Source organism: Rana temporaria, chromosome 8, assembly GCF_905171775.1.
Source record: "Rana temporaria chromosome 8, aRanTem1.1, whole genome shotgun sequence".
NCBI classification, from domain to species: domain Eukaryota; kingdom Metazoa; phylum Chordata; class Amphibia; order Anura; family Ranidae; genus Rana; species Rana temporaria.
The window spans coordinates 175,049,937-175,077,144 of record NC_053496.1 but is presented as its reverse complement, the minus strand read 5'-3'; the positions used below and the strand labels follow the sequence as shown (position 1 = coordinate 175,077,144).

The window sequence follows — 27,208 nt, the reverse complement described above, 5'->3', positions numbered from 1 at the left end:
TGACAGCTCTCCACTTACTGTCTATAGTAGTTTTTCTTTCAGGTTCCTTCCAATGTCCTCTCTACTGAAAACATTTTTGTTGTGAAGCCCTGTACACATGGGCGAGAATCTGGTCGGAAAAAAAAAAAGTTGGTTTTCTCGACGGGATTCCTGGCAAGCTTGCCTTGCTAAGCCCTGTGTACAGACGGGCATTCAAAATAACCGCCGTTCTTTTAAATGGCAAGCACGCGGTGACGTCATCGACTACGGCGAGCCTGCGCTCTTTACATTCGATGCCGTCGCCGCCATCTTGCTACACCCTTTACTAACCTTGTATGCTACCGCGCATGCGTCAAAGTCTTTTCGAGCATGCGCGGGTTTACCTTGAACAGGTAAGCATACACACTCACGGTTTTCTCGGCAGGAAACACTCTGCCGAAAATCCTGACGAGAAAAATAGAGAGAAGGTTCTCTATTTTTCTCGTCAACATTCCCGGCAGAAACCATACACACCCATGTTTTTCTCCGCAAAAAGCTCTCCCAGCAGCTTTCTTGCCGAGAAAAACGGTCGTGTGTACGAGGCTTAAGAGTTCATTTTACCCCTTACCCCCAGCCCCCTTTGCAATGTAGGAGCCATTCTCAAAACTGACCACCAATGTAAGGGAGCCATTTGCACTGATAGCCAATGTAAGTGGCCCCTTTAACTTACCATTGATGTAAGAGTTCTAGTTCTGTATGGATGCAGTGGGTTATTACATTGTTTTTTTCTTTTTACGTGGATCCATTCTGAAATTAGTAGACTAGGGGGCAGATCCACGAAGAAGTTACGACAGCGTATCTATTTTGCTCCGGCGTATCTTTGTTTTGTATCCACAAAACAAGATACGCCTGAAGCTGGGCTGGATCCGACTGGCGTACGTCTTAGTACGCCGTCTGATCTAAGGTGCATATTTACGCTGGCCGCTAGGTGGCGCTTCCGTCGGATTCCGCGTTGAGTATGCAAATTAGCTAGATACGCGAATCCACAAACGTACGTCCGGCTGGCGCATTTTTTTACGTCGTTTCCGTAAGGCTTTTTTCGGCGTAAAGTTACCCCTGCTATATGAGGCGTACTCAATGTTAAGTATGGACGTCGTTCCCGCGTCAAATTTTTAAAATTATACGTCGTTTGCGTAAGTCGTTCGCAAATAGGGCTTTGCGTAGAATGACGTTCACGTCGTAAGCATTGGCTTGTTGCGGGTTAATTTCGAGCATGCGCACTGGGATACCCCTATGGACGGCGCATGCGCCGTACAGAAAAAACGTCATTTACGTTGGGTCAAGTAAAATTAACATAAAACAAGCCCACATCTTTAACATTTGAATTCCGCGCCCATACGCCCGCAGATTTACGCTACGCCGCTGTAACTTTAGAGGCAAGTGCTTTGTGAATACAGCACTTGCCTTTCAAAGTTGCGGCAGCGTAGCGTTAATACGATACGCTACGCCTGCCGAAAATTACGATCCGCTACGTGGATCTGGCCCTAGATCTGTACACACATTTTTCAGTAGAACAAAGAAAAATAATAGGCAGACAACATTTCAGTTGTTATTTCTGTTTTTTATCGCCATCATTGCATGTTTGTTGTCCACATATTGGTATAGTTTTCTATGTTATTATTATCACGATTGTCCATTTGTTGCCCCTATGGATTTTCATGATTGCCAGTGTGTTGCCCATCTGATATCACAATGACCAGTGTATTGCCCATGTATGGTCATATTTTCCAGATGAATTACCACAGTTTAGGACTATGATGCCATCTTTGTAAATGTGGGACCAGTCCAAAACTGGTTCTTTTGAGGACGAGTACTGAGGATTATTAAGATAGATTTATTCACCACAGACCTATAAATATATAATCACACCCCTAAAATTTCAGTTATTATTGGTAAGCCCCAACTTTACTCTATAACCAGAGAATCTGAGGAATGTGCAGTTCGAAAATTTCTCTGGTATAGAAAAAAAAGTTAATTTATTTCAGTAATTCAATTCAAAAAGTGAAACTATATAGATGCACACAGAGTGACTTATTTCAGGATTTTATTTTTTGAGGATTATGGCTTACAGCTAGTGAAAACCCCAAATTCAGCATCTCAGAAAATTTGAAATATTACATAAGACCAATAAAACAAAAATATTCAATACTTGGTTGGGGCTCCTTTTACATGAATTACTGCATCAATGTGGCGTGGCATGGAGGCGATCGGCCTGTGGCACTGCTGAGTTGTTATGGAAGCCCAGGTTGCTTTGATAGCGGCCTTCAGCTCCTCTGCATTGTTGGGTCTGGTGTCTCATCTTCCTCTTGACAATATCCCACAGATTCTCAATGGGGTTCAGGTCAGATGAGTTTGCTAGCCAATCAAGCACAGTAATACCATGATCATTAAACCAGGTATTGGTACTTTTGGCAATGTAGGCAGGTGGCAAGTCCAGCAAAAAATAAATAAATCAGAATCTCCATAAAGCCGTGTCATCGGGGGCCCGGAGAGCGAATCGGCCGGCGCTGCCTGGAAAGCATAGAGATGACTGGTGACCAGATGTTATGACGTCACGCCCGGTCCCCGGAAGTAAACAAAGCCGCAAATGCGGCTGTCGGCATGTGATCGGTGATTTTCTTTTTTCACCAATTTCGTGCTTGTAAGCCTGGAGGAGAGATGTGGAGTCTTATTGACCCACATCTCTCCATAAAGAGGACCTGTCACAGTGATTCCTATTACAAGGGATGTTTACATTCCATGAGTGTGCGCAATTTTAAAGCGTGACATGTTTTTTTCCCCCCAAAAAAGGCGTTTGAAAAATTATTGCGCAAATACTGTGCGAGAAAAAAAAGTTGCAATGACCGCCATTTTATTCCCTAGGGTATCTGCTAAAAAATATATATATATATATATATAATGTTTGGGGGTTCTGATAAATTTTCGAGCAACATTTTTTTGATTTTTACATGAAGGAGAGAAGTGCCAAAATAGGCCCGGTGGACAAGTGGTTAAATAGCCGTTTAGAGTGCAACACCATATGTGTGCAATATTGAACTTTTTCACAAGATCCAAATTTTCGGAGATACGGAATTTTAGATTTTCACTATTTTTTATGATATTCAAATTTTTTGAGATGCAAGTGTAGACATACCTATTGAGTTCCTACTGCGTCCAATGTAAGGGGCTCCCCCTCTCTCCGATTGGTAGTTTTCCATTTCATGAAGAATGTAAAAATAAATGAGGAGATCCCAATGTAGGTGAGAAAGAGAAACGATCGATAATAGTCTGATCTTACCAATGGATTCTTCAAGGAATGTAAGTGACTCAACACCTGAGACCTCACCCGTAACCAGAATATCACTTTTGCTAGGATATTCCCCCTCAACATGTTAAAGGGCGTTCCCGTGTGTGAATTTTCTGGTGTTCACCCAGACTATCTTTCCTAGAGAAACATTTCCCGCACTCTGAACATGGAAAATAATTTTCACCCTTGTGAATACTCTGGTGTCTAAGAAGCACAATATGTTGCGTAAAACTTTTTCCGCACTCTGAACAGGGAAAAGGACGCTCGCCCGTGTGTAGCTTTTCATGGGCTTGAAGGCTTCTTTTCTCAAGGAAACATTTCCCGCACTCCGAACAGGAAAATGGACGCTCGCCGGTGTGACTTCTCTGGTGTCTAACGAGATCTTCTTTCTGAGTGAAACGTTTCCCGCACTCTGAACAGATAAAAGGACGCTCACCGGTGTGAATTCTCTGGTGTCTCATAAGGTGTCCTTTCTCAGTAAAACATTTGCCACACTCTAAACAGGAAAACGGACGCTCGCCTGTGTGACTTCTCTGGTGTCTTTTGAGGTCTGCTTTTTTAGTGAAACGTTTCCCGCACTCTAAACATGAAATAAGGCCATCCTGGGTGTGAATTCTCAGGTGTAATTGAAGGCTTCCTTTCCTAGAAAAGCATTTCCCGCACTCTGAACAGGTAAAGGGACGCTCCCCGCTGTGGCAATTCTGGTGTCTCATAAGATCTGCTTTCTCCGTGAAACATTTCCCGCACTCTGAACAGGAGAAGGGACGTTCACCAGTGTGAATTCTCTGGTGTCTAATAAGCCTTCCTTTCTCAGGGAAACATTTTCCACACACTGAACAAGAATACAAATGCTCGCCCGTGTGACTTCTCTGGTGTACAATAAGATTTCCTTTCTTATTAAAACACTTCCCGCACTCTAAACAGGAAAACGGACGCTCGCCTGTGTGACTTCTCTCGTGTACAATAAGTTTTCCTTTCTTATTAAAACACTTCCCACACTCTGAACACGAATAGCGACGCTCAGCTGTGTTACTTTTCTTGTGACCAACGAGTGCTGTGTTCCCACACACCCAACCTGACAATGAACTCTCTCCTGTGGGATCTCCGTAACTTACAGATTCCTTGGAATTAGATGGATCTAATGTTCCTTCTGTACTGCAAAGTCTCAGATGGACATCTGGAGTAACAGAATGTGATTGGTCAGAAGATTCCTCAGGATTAGAGGGATCCATTGATCTCCCAAATTGGTAAGGTTCGAGGTTTATGTTTCGAGTAATGAGATTCACTCCTGGAGAATGCTGTGTGATGTCATTGTCCTCTTCATAAACGTCTGTAGATAAAAGATTACGTCTCTCTGTGGTATTCCAGACATAGAGCCCATCTGTAGGAAAGCAATTTTTAAATAAATATTATACGTTTCTCAGAGGTCAGCCATGGAATTAATGAATATGAATAAAAAACAGATTAAGAATACAATTTACTCAGATCACATTGAGTGTTTATATATGATGATATGAGAATGTAACAAAGAGCAGGAGAGATGTACCTTCTTCCACTTCATGTCTTGGACAAAATTTCATCACACTGAGGAACGGAGATGGACCTTTCATGTGATGTACAGTATCTCCTCCTCATTTGTTGGGAACATGACGTTATATTGAGGAATGGAGATGGACCTTTCATATGGTGTACAGTATCTCCTCCTCATTTGTTGGGAACATGATGTTATATTGAGGAATGGAGATGAACCTTTCATATGGCCTTCTCCATGTCTGTCTGTCCACCTGCAAGGTGATTAATATGGCCAGTCTCTGGGTGGAGACCAAACCTGATTTAAGCCAGCCAAGCCTGCAATCTCAGTATCTCCTCCTCATTTGTTGGGAACATGACATTATATTGAGGAATGGAGATGGACCTTTCATATGGTGTACAGTATCTCCTCCTCATTTGTTGGGAACCAGTGTCGGTCCGTTCATAGGGGGCACCGCCCCCCCAAAGCTGGTCAGAAAAAAAACGGGCCCTTTAAAAAATAAAGTGCTTTAATTGCACTGTGGGTGCCAGACACAGTGCACTATGGGAAGCATGACGCCAATGCAATCCTGTGACTGCAGGCGAGATGCTTCATTTGCAGGTTTTCTAATGCTTTGTGGCACTGTGGAGTGCGCCTCTACACTCTCATATGCTCATTCTTGCTGTGTTTATGTTGGACGTGGGTGTTGCTTTCCCTCCCGACTTCACTTCTGGTTTCTCTGTGCCAATGAAAAGCCAGAAGTGATGCCACCGCTGCTTGGATGGAATGTACAGCACGAGCGGGGACTATTTGAAGATCTACTGAAGAATTTTTTGGTAATCCCTGAGACCCTGACCCTGATGACCTCATGTGTACAGTATAACATGGCAATGTTCTATTGAGGAATGGAGATGGACCTTTCATATGGTGTACAGTATCTCCTCCTCATTTGTTGGGAACATGACGTTATATTGAGGAATGGAGATGGACCTTTCATATGGTGTACAGTATCTTCTCCTCATTGGTTGGGAACATGACGTTATATTGAGAAATGGAGATGGACCTTTCATATGGTGTACAGTATCTCCTCCTCATTTGTTGGAACATGATGTTATAGTGAAGAATGGAGACAGACGGTCTTATCTGACTTTCATCTGGAATTAGGAAGAATTGTGTTTTCTTCCTTCATCTGAATCGATGGTCATTTTAGTGGGGTGTACTTGATATTTATGTGTCTTTTGTTAATCAATAACATTATTTGAATACACATAATATATACTCCTAGAAGTAAAAGGAACTGCATTTAAAGTTGATTACTTACTTGTGTCCATATGTAGAGAAGATTCCTCCTGTTCACTTTTAAAAATCATCTCCCCCTCCTCCATAGACTGCTGATCTCCACTCACCAACCTCTCTTCTTCTTCCTCTTTAATCTCAACTTTGATGTCTATTAGTTCTTCATCCTAAACCCCAAAGATGATACAATGTATTTATAAGAAGGAAAAAGAGAATACAGAAGAATATCATCTGGAGCTTAGAATTATTTTTTTAGGTCTTCATGCTCAGGCCCACCTACCTGATGATGGTGAGGGATGGTGTGATCTTCCTGTGTGGAATCCCGGGAATACAGAGGACGGGGACATCTGGATCCATCTGTAGGAAACACACACACTGACTGAATACATTGTTTCTATGTGTTTATCAGATGATGGGGGATCTAGGTGGAGCCTCCGTACTGCTCTCTCCTTTACAATAAAGTCTCCTCTTACCCGGTGATGTGAGGGGCAGCTGATTGTCCATCATGACGTCCTTGTAGAGATCCTTGTGTCGTTCTAAATACTCCCACTCCTCCATGGAGAAATAGACAGTGACATCCTGACATCTTATAGGAACCTGACACACACAATGATACAGTCACCATCCAGACACATCCCTTGTCTGTTACTGGATCATGTCCCAGAATTCCCGGCACCGCTCACCTCTCCTGTCAGCAGATCAATGATCTTCTTGGTGACTTCTAGAATCTTCTTGGCACTGGTTACCTCTGTTGTCAGGCAGTGAGATGGAGGCACTGTGATGTGTGGTAATGGATCACCAGGTATTTTTTTCACTATTTTATAATCCTGTGTATATAGAGAAAGTAACAATTGTCACTAAAGATTTCTCAGAATCCTCCTCACCTCTCCGGTCAGCTCTGTGTTTTATTAATAGAGATAAGAGTGATGTCATGTGACCTCCCAGAATCCTCCTCACCTCTCCGGTCAGCAGGTAGATGATCTTCAGGGTGAGGTTTAGTATCCTCTTAGGCACATGAGTTTGGTCTTTGTTCATCCTTACTGATGTGGTCATCTCATCTATACAGGACTCTCCCCTCTGTAGACGGATAATAAACTGAGAATTATCTGAACTGTACTGGGATAAATAATGTCTGCACAGAGTTCCTCCATAATTCGTAAACCTCAAACTGCTTCCTTTAAGATATTAAAGTGGTTGTATACCCAGCATTGTTATTTTTACCTACAGGTAAGCCTTTAAAATAAGGCATACCTGTAGGTAAAATGAATATGCCCTAAACGGCCACCGTTTAGGAGATATTCACCCTTCATGTAGCCGCTGATGCCAGTGGCGCATGGGCTCTAAAGGTCCGGCATATCGTTGCTGCGACTTCAGAGCTTCTTGCTGGAACTGAGTACTCCTGCACGCATGCGCTGGAGTGATGTCACTACGGCTCCGGGCACTCACAGCGCAGGGGCCCGTGAACCCAGAAGGAACACTGGGGGAACATGTTGGCTCCCTCAGCAGCGTCCAGGCGCCGCTGTGGGGACTTCATTCTAAGGTAAGTATTTCATAATATGCTAGTATTCACTGCATGCTAGCATATTATGCCATTGTCTTGCAGGGTTTTTTTTTTTCCCCAGAGGTTCATTACCGCTTTAAAGAACATTTAACCTCACTTAATGTAAACCAGATATCCCTTTATAGCTCAACTCTAACTAAAAACCTTTTAATTTAGGTTTGAATTGCCAAGAAACTGATTGTCTCAGCACCTGGACCTAGCCAACATATCCACTGTTAAACCCTGCTGGGACCCACCAATTCCCAAGCTGCTTTAACCACTTAAGCCCCGGACCATTTTGTTGATAAATGACTGGGCCACTTTTTGCGATTTGGCACTGCGGCGCTATAACTGACAATTGCGCGGTCGTGCGACGTGGCTCCCAAACAAAATTGACGTCCTTTTGTAATGTAGTTCAGTCTTCTTCCTCCCCATATCCTGATCCAGAGAATACATGGTGTCCATTATTTTATGAGAACGCACATGACGGAGTGGATTACTAGGTGTAAATATAAAATAATATCTTATTACCTCCTCTGCTGCTGGTTGTAGTCTCTTCTCTACTTCCTCCCGACTCAACTCTCTCCGGAAACTTCCTATTTATATTGCTACCTCACGTCCTGTCTGTACCTTACATCACTTCCTGTCTGCACCTTACATCACCCCCTGACTGTGCGTTCCATGCTCTCTAAGAGAGATTACCACCATGTGTGAGAATGTAGAAACTGCCGTTCTTATCATGTCATGTTTTAACATTTTCTCCACGACCTTGTTCTTCAATTACATAGCATTTGTTACTACACAACCAGATTGGCAAACATTTAAAACATAAACAATATAAAAATTATAATAAAAGAAGAAGGGGGTACAGCTTGTCCTGAGAAATGGTATTTTAGTGCAAATAAAAAAGGTATCACGGACAGTACTCAATTGTTTCTGATAAAAAACAGGAATGTGATAGTATATGAATACTTACTACTGAATAAATTTAAATACCATGATATGAAATTATTATTTTTCAGGATTTATATATTGCTATCAGTTTGTGCAGTGCAGTTACCTTTACATAGGCTAGCCCCCCTTCAGTCCACCATGAATGCTGCTGCCAAGCTCATCCACCTTACCAATTGTTCTGTGTCTGCTACTCCTCTCTGCCAATCCCTCCACAGGCTTCCACTCACCCAACCAATAAAATTCAAAATACTGACAACAACTTACATTGTCATCCACAACTCAGCCCCCAGCTACATCACTAAACCTGGTCTCTAAATACCAACCTAATTGTTTTCTTCGTTCCACCCAATACCTCCTTCTCTCTAGTTCCTTTATCGCTTCCTCCCATGCTTGCCTCAAGGAATTTTCCAGAGCCTCTCCCATCCTGTGGAACTCCCTACCCCAATCTGTCCGATCATCCCCCCATAGTTATTACCGTTTGTATCACTTGACCTTCATTTCTAGATTGTAAGCTCTAACAAGCAGGGCCCTCTGATTCCTCCTGTATTGAATTGTAATATAACTGTACTGTCTGCCCTCCTGTTGTAAAGCGCTGTGCAAGCTCTTGGTACTATATAAATCCTGTATAATAGTAATAATAATAATTAAAAAAAGGGAAGAGTACAGTTATATATATAGATTTTTTTTTTTTTTTACCTGGCCTACTTCTCCCCCACCTCTTTAAAGCGGAGCTCCGGTCACGTTTTTTTTTTTTTTTGGCCATTTAAATATTATGTAGCTAAAGATCCCATTGTAATTTATAAAACATACCACATTGTTTTGTAAATTAATAAAAAAACTTACCTCCTTTACTGTGCTGTATGCTATGGCCGTTTCCATTCCTTGTGTGGGCAATTGAAGCCCAGTGCATTTTTTTTACTGTTCTCGGTGAGATGTGCATGCTGGGTAAGCTGTAAATCTCGCGCGTGCGCATTAGAGCGCCGCTCGTAGCGGCGACTGTTTGTGCTGTTGTCATAACAACGGGCGGTGGCGGAGGAACGTCCCGCCCCGTTGTTATGACAACAAAGATAGCGCCGTGTCCCCCCTCCTTGCTGCTGCCGTGTCCCCCCTCCTTGCTGCCGCTGTGTCCTGCCGCCATGTCCCCCTTCCTTGCTGCCGCCGTGTCCCCCCTCCTTGCTGCCGCCGTGTCCCCCCTCCTTGCTGCCGCAATGTCCTGCCTGCATTAGAGCGCCGGTCGTAGCAGCGATTGTGTGTGCTGTTGTCATAACAACGGGCGGCGGCGGAGGAACGTCCCGCCCCGTTGTTATGACAACGAAGATAACGCCGTGTCCCCCCTCCTTGCTGTTGCTGTGTCCCCCCTCCTTGCTGCCGCTGTGTCCCCCCTCCGTGCTACTGCCGTGTCCTGCCGCCGTGTCCCCCTCCATGCTGCCGCCGTGTCCCCCCTCTGTTCTCCTCCTCCACCCCCTGGATTTTTCGGGACTTGGGAGTGCACAGATTCCTGGGAAATTATGGCACTACATTCCCAGGAGTCTGTGCGGTGTAGGTTAGAAAGCACAAGCACCGCGGTGCAGGAAGAGGGAAGATTAACTAATCTGCCAAGCATTCCCACTAATTAACAGCAAAGCAGCTGAAACTGATTAACAACGCCCTCTGTATACACCCCTCCCGGAGTTCTGATTAAACGTTCCTTACATTTTTTAAAACAATGTATATATATATATACAGTATATATATATTTATTCAGCCTCCTGGCTTACTCACTGTTGCTTATTCAAACTCCCTCCTGGATCTTATTTGGTCAGCTTTGCCCTGCTCGGTCGCAGGTCACCTCGGCCTCCTGCGGACATGCATGCTCAGACTGTCACCTGCAGCCTTAGACTCCTAGAGACCTCCTGTCTCTCTCCACCTGAAATCCTCCCGACTCCTAGACCAGGCCTCCTGCCTGCAGGGTGGAGCTGTCTCCAAGTGCAAGCACTGAGCTCTCTTCCAGAGGGGAATATAAACCCAGCCCACAGGTGGACAATCATCACGTCTGTCTTTTGTGGGCAATCATCACGTCTGAAGGTGCTAATACACACATTGAAATTGGGTCGCCTCGCCACAATATATATAAATAAACAGTTCATTCAGTAAAATGTTCGTTAAGTAAAATATATATCCGTGTCTTGTGTCCATTTGCATTTATGCATTGTATTAGCAGCAAGAAATAATAAACAATATAAGTCCGGTTCGTGTACTTCCAGTCCGCGGAATAATGTCACAGGCTCCTCCTCCCTTCCCGTTGCGTCACAATGTCACGTGACTTCATCAGGGTATACATGTCATGTGATGATGAAGAGTGCCTCCTCTTTTGATTTCTCATACTTCTTAATTTTGCTCATGAATCTGTACTATTTTTTTTTGTAGTGGGTTTAAACCACTTTAAGCCATGTCTCTGCACTTCCTGCTGGCCAGATTATTGTGCTTTCTGCAGCTGACAGGCTTGTTATTTGACTACACTTTTACTGACTACACCTGTTACTGACATTTGGCTTGTTCCCCAACTACACTTTCGCTTGATCCCAACCTGCAACCACTTGTTATTAACCTTTGGCTTGTTCCTTGACTACACTCTCGCTTGATCCCTACCTGTAACCCCTTGTTACCGACCTTTGGCTTGTTTCTCGATTACGCTTTTGCTTGATCCCAACCTGCAACCACCTGTTCCCGACCTTTGGTTTGTTTCTCGACTACGCTTTCACTTGATCCCAACCTGCAACCACCTGTTCCTGACACCTTTGGCTTGTTTTCTCAACTACACTTTGATCTCAACCGGCAACCACTTGTACTTACCGTTGGCTTGTTCCCCGACTACGCTTGTGATTGATCCCAACCTGCAACTACTTGCTGCTGACCTTTGGTTTGTTTTCCGACTACACTTTCACTTGATCCCAACCTGCAACCACTTGTTATGGACCTTTTGGCTTGTTCATGAATTACACTTCTGCTTGATCCCAACCTGCAACCACTTCCTACCGACCTTTGGATTGTTCCTCGACTATACTACTGCCTAATCCCAACCTGCAACCAATTGTTACCGACCATTGACTTGTTTACTGACTATGCTCCTGCTTGATCCCTACCTGCAATATGTGCTACTGGACCCCGGCTTGCTCATCAACTGGTGGGACAATCCTGAGAAAAGCGACCTAGTACTAACACACAGAAAAGCCCATCATCACCATTAAGAGGTCTGGTAAACACTGGTTAGTGCTTAGACTCTGCACCTCCGGTGAGCCCACATCACATGTAAGGGCGACCTGCTTCTTTACCTAACCTGCTAGTCTTTACTGCTATAGCTACTTGTCTTCAAGCCTGACCCCTAACTGTGACAGTAGGTGTGCTTTTTTTCTGCTTACCACCAATCTAAAGATGTCCACCATTCGTTATCACTGATGTAAGCGTGCAAATCCTTGTTAGATACTAAGTATTGCTTTTTTACATTAATCTTTAACTTCTTCAAGTAGGCTAGATCCTTGTACACATTTTTCAGAATGCAAAAATAAGACAGACCAGAAAACCGTTCCTGCATTTTATAGTGTATGTATTAAAGACATTGCCATTTTTTTTTGGTAGGATTTTTCATGTATTGTCATAATTCTCCAATTTCCTAAACACTTGCTGTCATTAATCACCACTGTGTTGCCCCTTGATTTGCCATGTTTTACCACAATTTAGTGCTATGATACCAACTGCATGAGGGTGGAACAAAATGTCAATGCTGTTTTGTTATTACTATCATTAAAATCATCTGCAAATCGACTTTATTACCAAACCCCAATATGACGTGAGTCACATTTTTCACCACTTAGACCAATCCACCAATCTGCCGCTATAGAAGATGAGATCTTCGGACTACAAATCTTCTGTGTTTTGCTTTTTATCAAGAATACACAGATCTTTGTACTTGTCACACCTAATATGAGGGGCTCCCAATCTCACTGCTGATTTTTTTTTTTTACATTATAGAGTATCCAAAAAGACAAAAAGGCCTGAAGATAGGTGTAGTTCAGCCTCCCTGCACAGGTGGCGCTGCTATGCACAGGAAAATAGCAACTCTTGTTCCTCTGAGGCCTCCGTAGACATCATCAGGGTAGCAGTCATCCGTTTGGATGCTGCTGCACTGGATGACCCTGGCAGCCATCTTTAGTGAGGGCAGTGCTAATAAATTCCATTGTCCCACTACAGTTGGCAAAGTCAGGGACACAAACTTGCTAGTGAGGAACAGTGTGTTTAGGATAGGGCAAGGTTATGGTGGAGGAGGAACAGTGTAGGGACCTGAGCTGCTACCTTGGACCTCCTTCATATGCCTCTTAGGTGACTGTCGCCACACCGCCTACCAGTCACCTCATTCATCAGATGTTGTGTATTGCAAACCTGCCAACATGTCTTCTACAGTATTGAAACTGTGTACCACAAGTCTGGTGTTCAACAAGGCTTCCTTTCTCAGTGGTCATTTCCCACACTCCGAACAAAAAAAAGGACACCCTTCTGTGTGACATATCTGATGTACAGCAAGTCTTCCTTCTCATTGAAACATTTCCTGCTCCCTTAACAAGAAAGAACGATCACCCGCGTGAATTCTCTGATGTCTACGAAGTTTTCCTTTCACATTAAAACCTCTCCCACACTCTGAACAGGAAAATGGATATTCCCCCGTGTGAATTCTTTGGTGTCTCAGAAGGTCATTTTTCTGAATGAACGATTTCCCACATTCTGAACAGGAGTAAGGGCGCAGACCTGTGTGTATTCTCTGGTGTCTAATAAGTTTTCCTTTGTCTGTGAAACATTTCCCGCACTCCGAACAGAAAAAAGGACGCTCACCTGTGTGAATTCTTTGATGTATAACAAGTTTTCCTTTCTCAGAGAAACATTTTCCACACTCTGAACAGGGAAAAGGACGCTCCCCTGTGTGACTTCTCTGGTGTATCATAAGTTTTCCCTTACGATTAAAAGACTTACCGCACTCCAAGCAGGAAAAAAGCCGCTCACCCATGTGCATTCTCTGGTGTTTTAGAAGGTCTGTTACCTTAATGAAACATTGTCTGCACACTGAACAGGGAAAAGAAGGCGTACGCACGTGAATTCGCTCGTGTTTTTGAAGTTCTGTTTCCTTAATGAAACTTTGTCCGCACTCTGAACAGGAAAAAGGACGCTCACCCATGTGAATTCTCTTGTGTCTTATGAGGTGTCCTTGATGAACGAAAGACTTCCCGCACTCTGGACATGAATAAGGACGCTCTTTGTTACTATTCTCGTGTCTAACAAGTGCTGTGTTCCAACATGCCAAACTAGACAATGAACTTTCTCCTGTGTGATCGCCATAACTTAGAGATGTCTTGGGGTTATGCGGATGTAAGGTTGTTCCAAAACTGGGAAGAGATTTATCAGAAGATTCCTCAGGATTAGGGGGGTCCATTAATCTTTCCAAATGGTAAAGTCTTTGTTGTGCGTTTTGGGTGATAGAATTTATTCCTGTAGAAAATGGGGTGATGTCATTATCTTCGTCATAACAGTCTATAGATAAAAGATTATGGCTCTCTGTGGCATTCCAGACATAGATCCCATCTGTTGGAAAACAGTTTGTGAACAATTGTTATGAGTATTCTTTCATTTTATATATCTCTCTCTAATTATATATATATCAAAAAATACACACACACGTCCAACAGATTTTCAGAGCTCAGAAATACAAATGGTTGCATTTGAAACCTCAAAATATGAATATACATAAAAAATTGACATCATACTAAGGAATGGAGATGGACCTTTCATATGATGTACAGTATCTCCTCCTCATTGGCTGGGAACATGACGTTATATTGAGGAATGGAGATGAGCGAGTGAGAAACTTTTATAGCGCAACACATGCAAACTGAATCGCCTCTGGGCGCTTGGTATCCATTCCCTGGGCCCTCAGAAGAGATGGGTCTTGATCTTTCTCCTGAAGGCCAGATGGACCTTTCATATGGTGTACACTATCTCCTCCTCATTTGTTGGGAACATGACGTTATATTGAGGAATGGAGATGGACCTTTCATATGGTCTTCTCCATGTCTGTCTGTCCACCTGCAAGGTGATTAATGTGGCCAGTCTCTGGGTGGAGACCAAACTTGATTTAAGCCAGCCAAGCCTGCAATCTCAGTATCTCCTCCTCATTTGTTGGGAACATGACATTATATTGAGGAATGGAGATGGACCTTTCATATGATGTACAGTATCTTCTCCTCATTTGTTGGGAACATGACATTATATTGAGGAATGGAGATGGACCTTTCATATGGTGTACAGTATCTCCTCCTCATTTGTTGGGAACATGACGTTATATTGAGGAACGAAAATGGACCTTTTGTCAGGAATGCAGTGCGGTTCCTTTGCAATTCATAAGTGAACCTAGACTTATTGTTTATTACTTACTTGTGTCCATATGTAGAGAAGATTCCTCCTGTTTAGCTTTCATAATCATCTCCTCCTCCTCCATAGACTGCTGATCTCCACTCACCAACCTCTCTTCTTCTTCTTCTTTAATTTCAGTTTTCATGTCTTTCACTTTTTCACCCTAAATGCCAAATATGATAAAGCACATATATAAAAAGTAACAAGACATTATATGAATATGATTTCATAGCTTATAATACATTTTGAGTTTTAGTTGCTCAGTCCCACCTACCTGATGATGGTGAGGGATGGTGCGATCTTCCTGTGTGGAATCCCGGGAATACAGAGGACGGGGACATCTCTCTGGTGGGTTCCCATTACTGGATCCATCTGTAGGAAACACACACACTGACTGAATACATTGTTTCTATGTGTTTATCAGATGATGGGGATCTAGGTGGACCCTCCGTACTGCTCTCTCCTTTACAATAAAGTTTCCTCTTACCCGGTGATGTGAGGGGCGGCTGATTCTCCATCATGATGTCCTTGTAGAGATCCTTGTGTCCTTCTAAATACTCCCACTCCTCCATGGAGAAATAGACAGTGACATCCTGACACCTTATAGGAACCTGACACACACAACGATACAGTCACCATCCAGACACATCCCTTGTCTGTTACTGGATAATGTCCCAGAATTCCCGGCACCGCTCACCTCTCCTGTCAGCAGATCAATGATCTTCTTGGTGACTTCTAGGATCTTCTTGGCATTGGTTTCCTCTGTGGTCAGGCAGTGGGGTGGAGGCGCTGTGATGGGTGTTCTACGAAGACAGCTGCTGGGTGTTAAGGGCTCATCAGATGTTTTCTTTACCACCTTATAGTCCTGTGTAAAGGGATATTTACCATCATCACCACAGACTCCTGAGAATCCTCCCCACCCCTCCAGTCAGGTCCGTGTTTATGTCATGTGACCTCCCAGAATCCTCCTCACCTCTCCTGTCAGCAGGGAGATGATCTCCAGGGTGAGGTCTAATATCCTCCTCGTCACATGGGTTTGGTCCATGTCCATTCTCCTTGAGGTAGTCATGAGATGCTCCCTTCTGTAGAGAAATTAACCATTTAGAATTATATGGACTGTACTGGGATAAATAATGTCCGCATAGAGTTCCTACATAATTCTATACGGTCGGCTCTCGCGCAGGCCACTATTTTTTTTTATATATTTTTGGGGGATATTTATTACAGCAAAAAGTAAAAAATATTATTTTTTTTCAAAATTGTCGCTCTATTTTTGTTTATAGCGCAAAAACTAAAAACCGCAGAGGTGATCAAATAACCCCAAAAGAAAGTTCTATTTGTTGGGAAAAAAAGGACGCCAATTTTGTTTGGGAGCCATGTCGCACGACCGCGCAATTGTCAGTTAAAGCGACGCAGTGCCGAATTGCAAAAAGTGCTCTGGTCTTTGACCAGCAATATGGTCCGGGGGTTAAGTGGTTAAAAAAAAAACAAGAAAAAAATCTCCTTTAAGAGTATTGGGTGGAAATGACATTTGTTGTCGCTTCTGCCCTCCAACGCTATAGAGCCGAGCAGGGGCCATCTTCCCCTCACTCGGCATCCAGGCAGTGAGATGACAGCAGGCGATCAACTCCGCTGCTACCGACGGCTCCAGCAAGTAGGGGAGAAGACCGGAGCGCAGAGGGAGGGGGGGGGTCACCTCTCCTGCCACCGATAAAATGTATCTTGCGGTGAATCCGCTGTGGAGACCACTTTTTCCTTAAAGAGAAATGCATGCCATTCCCAAAAATACCGAGTTATGGCAGTTAGCTGCTGCCATAACAACGATATTTAGCGTCAAAATTACCAACGTACGGGTACAGCGATTTGTGTGAATTGGTTAAATTATTAGGACCGGGAGGTCCAAAAGCAGTCCAACTGAGAGGTGGGCAGCAAAGCAAGCAATGCCAACAGGCTAGGGTTGCCCCTTCATCTCAACAAACCCAAACACATGATTTACACAGGTTCTGATGCTAATTTAATGCAGATAAGGCACCAAGTGAGTTTAGTTACCACCTTAATCAGCCACAAGGGATGCGACGACAACCCTGTAAAAGGCTCAAATATCAAACAGGACATGCAGGGCTCGACAGACTCCGAGAGCAGCTTGTAGCACCTTACACAACTGGCACCAGATGAGGCTTGAACATCCACCTGGAAGATCCTAAACACGTGAACTGAAGTCCACGTGGCAGCTTTGCAAATAAGAGAAACAGACCTAAAGGGCCTGGTATGAAATTTGAGAGGACCCCATGCCATTTTTCTTTCTTCTCCCTGACAAACTTTTTTCGTTTTTTTTTGCTTTGGTATCTGTTCCCCAAGTGCCCACCACCATATGCCAGTTGTTTTACAATCTCTATTAGCCTAGAAAATGGCCAGAACCAATTTTTAGCATTCGGCTCTTGTTGATTTCAATGGGGTTCGGGTCGTGTCTATTGAACCCTGCTCACGGTAAACTCAACTACGTTGTACACATCCCTACTCCAATAACATACTGCCAAGCAGAGATATGTAAATATAAAATAATATCTTATTACCTCCTCTGCTGCAAGTTCCAGCAATGCCTCCTCTCTACTTCCTCCCGATTCACCTCTCACTCGGAACTTCCTGTTTAAAAGCCTACATCACTTCCTGTCTGCTGCTCACATCACTTCCTGTTTTTTACCTTACATCACTTCCTGTGTGTTCCACTGAGATTTCCAGTTTGTGGAGAAGGCAGAAAGTGCTGCTCACTTCACGGTATACCATCTATTTCTGCAGCCTCATTCTTTAATTCTGTAGCATGCTTTATTATGCAACCAGATTATAAATAGTTTAAAACCAAAGCCATGAAAAAAGATAACGTAAACAACAATTTGATAGCATAATAAAACTCATTATTATTGTAGCGTTAACCCTGCAGGAGCCGCTGGTTACTGACTCCCACTACAGTGGAACCTTGGATTACGAGCATAATCCGTTCCAGGAGAATGCTTGTAATCCAAAGCACTTGCATATCAAAGCAAGTTTCCCCATAGAAGTCAATGGAAACGAAAATAATTTGTTCCACATTGACTTCAATGGCATGAGATACCGCATGTGGCCAGAGGTGGGGGGCGCGTGGAAACACTCGGAAAGGCCCGAGGACAGCTCGGCTGAACACGGAAAACCTTGGAAAGGCCTGGGAACTGAGTATTTCCGTGTTTTCCTGAGCATTTTCTAACGGCTCCGGCGCCCCCTACCTCAGGCTAAACGCCGTACTGCACACCGCTTTGGTTTGAATCCTGCTTGTTTTGCGAGACAACACTCGCAAACCGAGTCAGGATTTTTAAAAATACAGTGCTCGTATTGCGAAACGCTCGTTAACTGCGTTACTCGCATTCCAAGGTTTCACTGTATTCCTGCACAGCCAGGCAACATGCATTTCCAACTTGCATCCAGACACAAAGAAATAAGTTCATGGGTTTGTTTTTGTTGTTTTATTTGGGAAAACCACTCGGATAGGGTATAGGGATTATGGGATGGCCAACTTGACTTGAAGAACAACAGACAAGGCCAACTTCCTTCTCTATGTACAAAAAAATTAAGACCCTGTACTGTACTCCCTTCACAATAATCAGTCTCCATGAATCAGTGGCAAAGTTCTTTACAAACCAGGAGCTCTCAGTCCCCTTTAGTGAAATAGCACAAAGTCCCAAACTGTATGCAGGAGTATAGTGTCTCCTCAGTAGAACCTCACACAGTCCTCACACTTGTAGATACTACCAGCCCACCTGGCTGCTCTGAAGGACTCCACAGGATGAGGGATCAGGATTTAGCACAGCGCTGTCGTTGGAAAGTACGTTACGTCTGGCAGTCTTTCCCCTTGTATGCTGAGGTTCTCACGCTGTCCTTTGCTCTCCGCTGCACTGGGCAAGACTCCTGTTTAAGCTTCCAACTCATGAGATCTTCCCATGCCAGCCTGGATGTCAAAAGGTAATGGCAGAGCCCCCACACCTGGGGTTCCCCTCCCAGGCCACACGACAGCAACCTCAGCACTCCATCTTTTGCCCAACTTCCCTGCTGGCCAAGCTCCACCATATTTAAGGGCTGACCTAGCCACCCACATAGGCCCTTTGCCTGGGGGTTGGTCAAATTCCCTCAAGTGTGCAGATCAGGACCTCCTGGTCTCCACCCACTAACTTCCAGAAGCTTCTCAAAGCTTCTATATCCAGAGACCTACAGTTGTATTCAAAATTATTCAACCCCCACTGAAATTGATTGTTTTGCCAAGTTTGACATTGATTTTGATCATCCTGTCATCCTGCTTACAATTAAATCAAAGAGGCACGTGTAGGTCAGACAAATATAACATAACATTTATAATGAAATAACCACAAATGTCTTTTCTGTGCTCACATCATTATCAGTTTTATTGACATTCAAACTTAGTACTTAGTACAACATCCTTTTACAGTTATAACAGCTTTTAAACTTGAAGCATAGCTTGACACAAGTGTCTTGCAGCGATCTACGGGTATCTTCGCCCATTCGTCATGGGCAAAAGCCTCCAGTTCAGTCACATTCTTAGGCTTGCGCACTGCAACTGCTTTCTTTAAGTCCCACCAGAGGTTCTCAATCGGATTTAAGACTGGTGACTGCGATGGCCACTCCAAAATGTTCCAGCCTTTAATCTGCAACCATGCTCTAGTGGACTTGGAGGTATGCTTGAGATCATTGTCCTGTTGAAAGGTCCAACGTCTCCCAAGCCTCAGGTTTGTGACGGAGTGCATCACATTGTTATCCACTATCTCCTGGTACTGAAGAGAATTCATGGTACCTTGCACACGCTGAAGCTTCCCTGTACCTGCAGAAGCGAAACAGCCCCAAAGCATGATTGACCCCTCGCCATGCTTCACAGTAGGCAAGGTGTTCTTTTCATCATAGGCCTTGTTCTTCCTCCTCCAAACATAGCGTTGATCCATGGGCCCAAACACTTCTAATTTTGTTTCATCAGTCCACAGAACACAATCCCAAAACTTCTGTGGTTTGTCCACATGATTTTTGCATACTGCAGTCGACTCTTCTTATTCTTTGGAGACAGCAAGGGGGTGCGCCTGGGAGTTCTGGCATGGAGGCCTTCATTACACAGTGTGCGCCGTATTGTCTGAGCAGAAACTTCAGTACCCACATCTGACAAATCTTTTGTCAGTTCCTCAGCAGTCACAAGGGGACTTTTCTCCACTCTACGCTTCAGGTAGCGCTCAGCAGTCGAAGTCAGCATCTTCTTTCTGCCACGACCAGGTAGCGTTTCAACAGTGCCCTTTGGCTTGAATTTGCGAATGATGCTTCCTATGGTGTCTCTTGGTATGTTTAACATCTTTGCAATCTTCTTATAGCCATTGCCCTTCCTGTGAAGAGTAATCACCTCTTCTCTTGTCTTCCCCGACCATTCTCTTGACTTCACCATGTTTGTAACCACACCAGTAAATGTCTAGAAGGAGCTGAGTATCACAGTCATTTTAAAGCTGCCTGATTGGTGCTTATTAGGCTTTATTGCTGCTCCCTGACATCCACAGGTGTTTTCAATACCTGATTGAAAACACTTCAATGAACCTCTGTTCTTCAGAGTGGTAGTCTTTAAGGGGTTGAATAATTGTGTAAATGAAGAATTCACAAAATAAACATTTACTACTGTATTACAAAACCAATTGATGTCATTTTAGTTGCATATGGTTCCTTAAGAAGTCCTTGTAGGATTTCATTCTGAAAACAATTACAAATGTACACTAAATTCCCTAAAACCCTTTACAGCATTGGGGGGTTGAATGATTTTGAACACAACTGTACCTTGTAGAGCCACTCACCCTGAACTGCAGTAAACAGACCTAATTACAAGATCAAAACACAAATGGCTGATGATGGGGCCCTGCGTGGATCTGAAATGTTGCCGCATATGTACCGTGTGACCTTGAAATTAAAGCTTTGGACCCTTTTAAGGAATCCTTGGTGTGCTGATGATATTTCTTCACTCTGACCTAATTAAAGACTCACACAGCTACCATGAGTCATACGAAATAAATTTACCACACTAGAGAGTGCTACATTATTATTTTTAATATACAGGACTTATATATCTGTTTACGCAGCACTTTACCGCATAAGGGCAGACAGTACAATTACAATACAATTTAATACAGTATCAAATACTACTACGTCAAACCAAAAATGGTGACAGGAATGTGCTGAAGAGGCTCCTGTCCCCATCGACATGGGGACAAAGTGTATTGCAAGGAAAGTGGGGGGCTTTCCTAGTAAGTTACCCCCCCCCTCCTATTGAGGGCATGTGGCCTAGTATGGTTCAAGAGGGGTAGGGGTAGGACACTGCCATCCATCCCAAGGATCTTGTATTAATTTTGGAAGGTAACCTACAGTTTTTTTTGCATGGGGTACCCCTTAAAATACATAGCAGACCCTCATCTAGGATAAGGGTCTGGTATAGCTGGTAAAGGCAATCCCTGGTTTAAAAACAGAACTAAGCATACAGGAATTGTCATTTAGGATCAGTTTAATTGGTATTTTTGTTTTCTTTGTAAATGTCTTTCTTGCTTTGATACATCTTACGGCACTTGCCGTCCGCCCCCACAGCAGTTTTACTGCTACAGGGCGGCTCTCCTATGCAGAATCATGTATATACAGTTGTATTCAAAATTATTCAACCCCCACTGAAATTGATTGTTTTGGCCAGTTTGACATTGATTTTGATCATTCAGTCATCCTGCTTACAATTAAATCAAAGAGGCACGTGTAGGTCAGACAAATATAACATAACATTTATAATGAAATAACCACAAATGTCTTTTCTGTGCTCACATCATTATCAGTTTTATTCAACCCCCAAGTGACATTCAATCTTAGTACTTAGTACAACATCCTTTTACAGTTATAACAGCTTTTAAACGTGAAGCATAGCTTGACACAAGTGTCTTGCAGTGATCTACGGGTATCTTCGCCCATTCGTCATGGGCAAAAGCCTCCAGTTTAGTCACATTCTTAGGCTTGCGCACTGCAACTGCTTTCTTTAAGTCCCACCAGAGGTTCTCAATCGGATTTAAGTCTGGTGACTGCGATGGCCACTCCAAAATGTTCCAGCCTTTAATCTGCAACCATGCTCTAGTGGACTTGGAGGTATGCTTGGGATCATTGTCCTGTTGAAAGGTCCAACGTCTCCCAAGCCTCAGGTTTGTGACGGACTGCATCACATTGTCATCCAATATCTCCTGGTACTGAAGAAAATTCATGGTACCTTGCACACGCTGAAGCTTCCCTGTACCTGCAGAAGTAAAACAGCCCCAAAGCATGATTGACCCCCCGCCATGCTTCACAGTAGGCAAGGTGTTCTTTTCATCATAGGCCTTGTTCTTCCTCCTCCAAACATAGCGTTGATCCATGGGCTTCTAATTTTGTTTCATCAGTCCACAGAACACAATCCCAAAACTTCTGTGGTTTGTCCACATGACTTTTGGCATACTGCAGTCGACTCTTCTTATTCTTTGGAGACAGCAAGGGGGTGCGCCTGGGAGTTCTGGCATGGAGGCCTTCATTACTCAGTGTGCGCCATATTGTCTGAGCAGAAACTTCAGTACCCACATCTGACAAATCTTTTCTCAGTTCCTCAGCAGTCACACAGGGACTTTTTTCCACTCTACGCTTCAGGTAGCGCATAGCAGTCGAAGTCAGCATCTTCTTTCTGCCACGACCAGGTAGCGTTTCAACAGTGCCCTTTGCCTTGAATTTGCAAATGATGCTTCCTATGGTGTCTCTTGGTATGTTTAACACCTTTGCAATCTTCTTATAGCCATTGCCCTTCCTGTGAAGAGTAATCACCTCTTCTCTTGTCTTCCTGGACCATTCTCTTGACTTCACTATGTTTGTAACCACACCAGTAAATGTCTAGAAGGAGCTGAGTATCACAGTCATTTTAAAGCTGCCTAATTTGTGCTTATTAGGCTTTATTGCTGCTCCCTGACATCCACAGGTGTTTTCAATACCTGATTGAAAACACTTCAATGAACCTCTGTTCTTCAGAGTGGTAGTCTTTAGGGGGTTGAATAATTGTGTAAATGAAGAATTCACAAAAGAAACATTGACTACTGTATTACAAAACCAATTGATGTCATTTTAGTTGCATATGGTTCTTTAAGAAGTCCTTGTAGGATTTCATTCTGAATACAATTACAAATGTACACTAAATTCCCTAAAACCCTTTACAGCATTGGGGGGTTGAATAATTTTGAACACAACTGTATACATGATCCTGCACTTACACCTGCAAGGGCGCACACGTCCCGCCACTGGGCCACTTTCTGCTTTGAATATTCACAGCAGAAGCCGATCTGCCAGTGTCGGGCACTCGATGTCCTCAGGCACCCCCCAATTAGGGCGTTTTTTTTTAGCTGGAACTTGGAGGAACTCAGTTCCCCCACCTCTGGCTCAGGCCCTCTGCTCCCTGCCCACCACTATCACTTGTAAACACAAGTCTGACTCATGATGACCCAGGGCAACTTCCCCATTTGCCCTGCCTTAAAGATGGCCCTGGCTCACCCCCGAACCCTGCACTCTGTGAGTACCCCATACACCCCAACACTGCAATCTGTATGTAATGCCCCTTAAGATCCTCCCACTCTTGGTGAAATTTGACCACCTATTAACCCACTATGTGATGAGGTTTGGAGGGTATGTGTGTGGGGGTCCTGCCCCCAATCATCAGTAATACACAGAGAACTTGATGTAAACAAGGCAGATCTCAGTTCTGACAGGGGGGTAAGGGATGGATTTTGTGTTCCTGCTTTGCAAAATCCATTAGATCCCTTAGTAAAAGCAAATAACACAGTACACAAATACACTGGCTAGGCACACAGTTAACCCTTTCCCCCCCCCTAGGTGTTTAACCACTTCCCAGCCAGTGTCATTAGTACAGTGACAGTGCATATTTTTTAGCGCTGATCACTGTATTAGTGTCACTGGTTACCGCAACATGTCAGTTAGTGTCTGCTGCAATGTCACCATCCCGCCATTTTTTGTATAAAAAAAATGAATACAAATTCCAGTATATATCCCATAGTTTGTAGACGCTATAATGCTTGCGTCGCACAACCACGCAATTGTCAGTTAAAGTAACGCAGTGCCGTTTTTCGCAAAACATGGCATGGTCATGAAGGGGAAAAACTACCCGGGGTTGAAGTGGTTAATGCGTCCCTCAAGATTTGTCTCTCATAGACTTCAATGTGGTTTGTCACCATATCCAGGGTTCACACGCCTTCTATTGTTCAGCGACTATCCAGCAGAACTGGAGAAGATGTTTGGTTTTGCCATAGCGAATGCTAGTAAGTTTCAAGGACGTTCTTCTTTGTGAGTGCAGAAAGTCTTCCTTCTTCAATGGAACATTTCCCGCACTCATACCAACAAAGGACTCTCACCAGTGTGAATTATCTGATGTCTGACAAGTTGTTCCTTCCCAGTGAAACATTCCCCACACTCTGAGCAGGAGAATGAACGTTTGTCTGCGTGAATTCTTTTGTGTCTAAGAAGGTCATTTTTTTCAATGAACTGTTTCCCGCACTCTGAACATAAGAAAGGACGATTGCCTGTGTGTATTCTCTGGTGTCTAAGAAGTCTCCCATGCTCAGCAAAGCACTTCCCGCACTCTGAACAAGAAAAAGGACGCTCACCCGTGTGAATTCTCTGGTGTATAATAAGCTTTCCTTTCCCAGTGAAACCTTTCCCGCACTCTGAGCATGAATATGGACGATCACCGGTGTGAATGCTCTGGTGTGTAGTAAGTTTTTCTTTATCAATAAAACATTTCCCGCACTCTAAACAGGAAAAAGAACGTTTACCCGTGTGAATTCTCTTGTGTCTTAGAAGGTCTGTGTTCTGAATGAAACATTTCCCACACTCTGAACAGGGATAAGGACGCTCTCCCGTGTGGCTTCTCTGGTGTACAGTAAGTGTTCCTTTCACAGAGAAACATTTCCCGCACTCAGAGCATGAAAAAGGACGCTCGCCAGTGTGAATTCTCTGGTGTGTAATAAGCTTTTCTTTGCCACCAAAACATTTCCCGCACTCTGAGCATGAATAAGGACGCTCACCCGTGTGTTTTCTCTGGTGTACAGTAAGTGTTCCTTTCACAGAGAAACGTTTCCCGCACTCTGAGCATGAATAAGGACGCTCACCCGTGTGAATTCTCTGGTGTATTATAAGCTTTTCTTTTCCACCGAAACATTTCCCGCACTCTAAACAGGTAAAAGGACGCTCAGTTTTGTGGATTTTTGTGTGTCTTAGAAGGTCTCCACGCTGAATGAAACACTTCCTGCACTCTGCACATGAATAGGGATGCTCAACTGTATTACTTTTCTCATGTCTAACAAACGCTACGTTACCACACACTAAACATAGAGATTCCTTGGAATCAGATGGATCTATTGTTCTTTCCACAGTGTGCGATCTCAGATGGACATCTGGAGTAATAGTATGTGATTGGCCAGACGATTCTTTAGGGTTAGAGAGATCCATTGATGTCTCCATATGGTAAGGTTTGAGATGTATGTTCTGAGTAATATTTTCTTCCGTATTACAGTCTGAAGATGAAAGAAGATGTCTTTCTCCCGTATTCCAGACATAGGTCCCATCTGTTGGAAAGCAATTGGTAAACAAATTGTTTTAAAAAGTATTCATCACATCTTCCATTTAGTCATATATTGTATATCCACACTGGACCTTCCATATGGTGTACAGTATCTCCTCCTCATTTGTTGGGAACATGACGTTATATTGAGGAATGGAGATGGACCTTTCATATGGTGTACAGTATCTCCTCCTCATTTGTTGGGAACATGACGTTATCTTGAGGAATGGAGATGGACCTTTCATATGATGTACAGTATCTCCTCCTCATTTGTTGGGAACATGACGTTATATTGAGGAATGGAGATGGACCTTTTGTATGGTGTACAGTATCCCCTCCTCATTTGTTGGGAACATGACATTATATTGAGGAATGGAGACGGACCTTTCATATGGCCTCCTCCATGTTTGTCTGTCCACCTGCAAGGTGATTAATGTGGCCAGTCTCTGGGTGGAGACCAAACCTGATTTAAGCCAGCCAAGCCTGCAATCTCAGTCTCTCCACCTCATTTGTTGGGACCATGACGTTATATTGAGGAATGGAGATGGACCTTTCATATGGCCTCCTCTATGTCTGTCTGTCCACCTGCAAGGTGATTAATGTGGCCAGTCTCTGGGTGGAGACCAAACCTGATTTAAGCCAGCCAAGCCTGCAATCTCAGTATCTCCTCCTCATTTGTTGGGAACATGACGTTATATTGAGGAATGGAGATGGACCTTTCATCTAGTCTTTTCTCCAGTAGATTTTTTTGTGAGGTGTACTTGATGGATATTTGTTTTTTGTTAACCCACTTAATTACTAATATACACATACTTTGTTCTCATGCAAATAAAACATCTTGGTTTCTGTATTTATTACTTACTTGTGTCCATATGTAGAGAAGATTCCTCCTGTTCACTTTTCATAATCATCTCCTCCATAGACTGCTGATCTCCACTCACCAACCTCTCTTCTTCTTCCTCTTTATGTTCAACTTTGATATCTTCCAGATTTACACCCTAAAGATGATAGAATACATTTGTAGAACAGAACAAGAGATTACAATACATTTTTACGTCTACATGCTCAGTCCCATCTACCTGATGATGGTGAGGGATGGTGTGATCTTCCTGTGTGGAATCCCAAGAATACAGAGGACAGGGACATCTCTCTGGTGGGTTCCCATTACTGGATTCATCTGTAGGAAACACACACACTGACTGAATACATTGTTTCTATGTGTTTATCAGATGATGGGGGATCTAGGTGGACCCTCCGTACTGCTCTCTCCTTTACAATAAAGTCTCCTCTTACCCGGTGATGTGAGGGGCGGCTGATTCTCCATCATGACGTCCTTGTAGAGACCCTTGTGTCCTTTTAAATACTCCCACTCCTCCATGGAGAAATAGACAGTGACATCCTGACACCTTATAGGAACCTGACACACACAATGATACAGTCACCATCCAGACACATCCCTTGTCTGTTACTGGATAATGTCCCAGAATT

General features: G+C 43.6%; 3 protein-coding genes across 3 annotated transcripts in view; all 3 read right to left on the bottom strand.

Moving 5' to 3' along the window:
- LOC120910517 (zinc finger protein 3-like) overlaps positions 1-6,425 on the bottom strand; it is a 29,158-nt gene extending 22,733 nt beyond the window's left edge. Inside the window, exons 1-2 of the mRNA XM_040322275.1 lie at positions 6,391-6,425; positions 6,136-6,277 (exon numbers count right to left, since the gene is read on the bottom strand). Of these exons, the coding sequence (XP_040178209.1) occupies positions 6,136-6,199 (64 nt within the window). The 5' untranslated portion in view covers positions 6,200-6,277; positions 6,391-6,425. The remainder of the gene's footprint in view (positions 1-6,135; positions 6,278-6,390) is intronic.
- Positions 6,426-12,161: 5,736 nt separating this feature from the next.
- LOC120909502 (gastrula zinc finger protein XlCGF17.1-like) lies at positions 12,162-15,233 on the bottom strand. Its single transcript, XM_040321272.1, has 2 exons — positions 15,061-15,233; positions 12,162-14,211 (listed from the first exon to the last, which is right to left on the bottom strand). Exons 1-2 carry the CDS (start codon positions 15,182-15,184, stop codon positions 13,172-13,174), a joined length of 1,164 nt encoding a protein of 387 aa, XP_040177206.1. The 5' UTR covers positions 15,185-15,233; the 3' UTR covers positions 12,162-13,171.
- Positions 15,234-24,155: 8,922 nt separating this feature from the next.
- Positions 24,156-26,840, bottom strand: LOC120909501 (gastrula zinc finger protein XlCGF52.1-like). The gene is made up of 3 exons (XM_040321271.1): positions 26,800-26,840; positions 26,583-26,718; positions 24,156-25,724 (listed from the first exon to the last, which is right to left on the bottom strand). Exons 2-3 carry the CDS (start codon positions 26,638-26,640, stop codon positions 24,490-24,492), a joined length of 1,293 nt encoding a protein of 430 aa, XP_040177205.1. The 5' UTR covers positions 26,641-26,718; positions 26,800-26,840; the 3' UTR covers positions 24,156-24,489.
- Between the last annotated feature and the right edge of the window lie 368 nt (positions 26,841-27,208).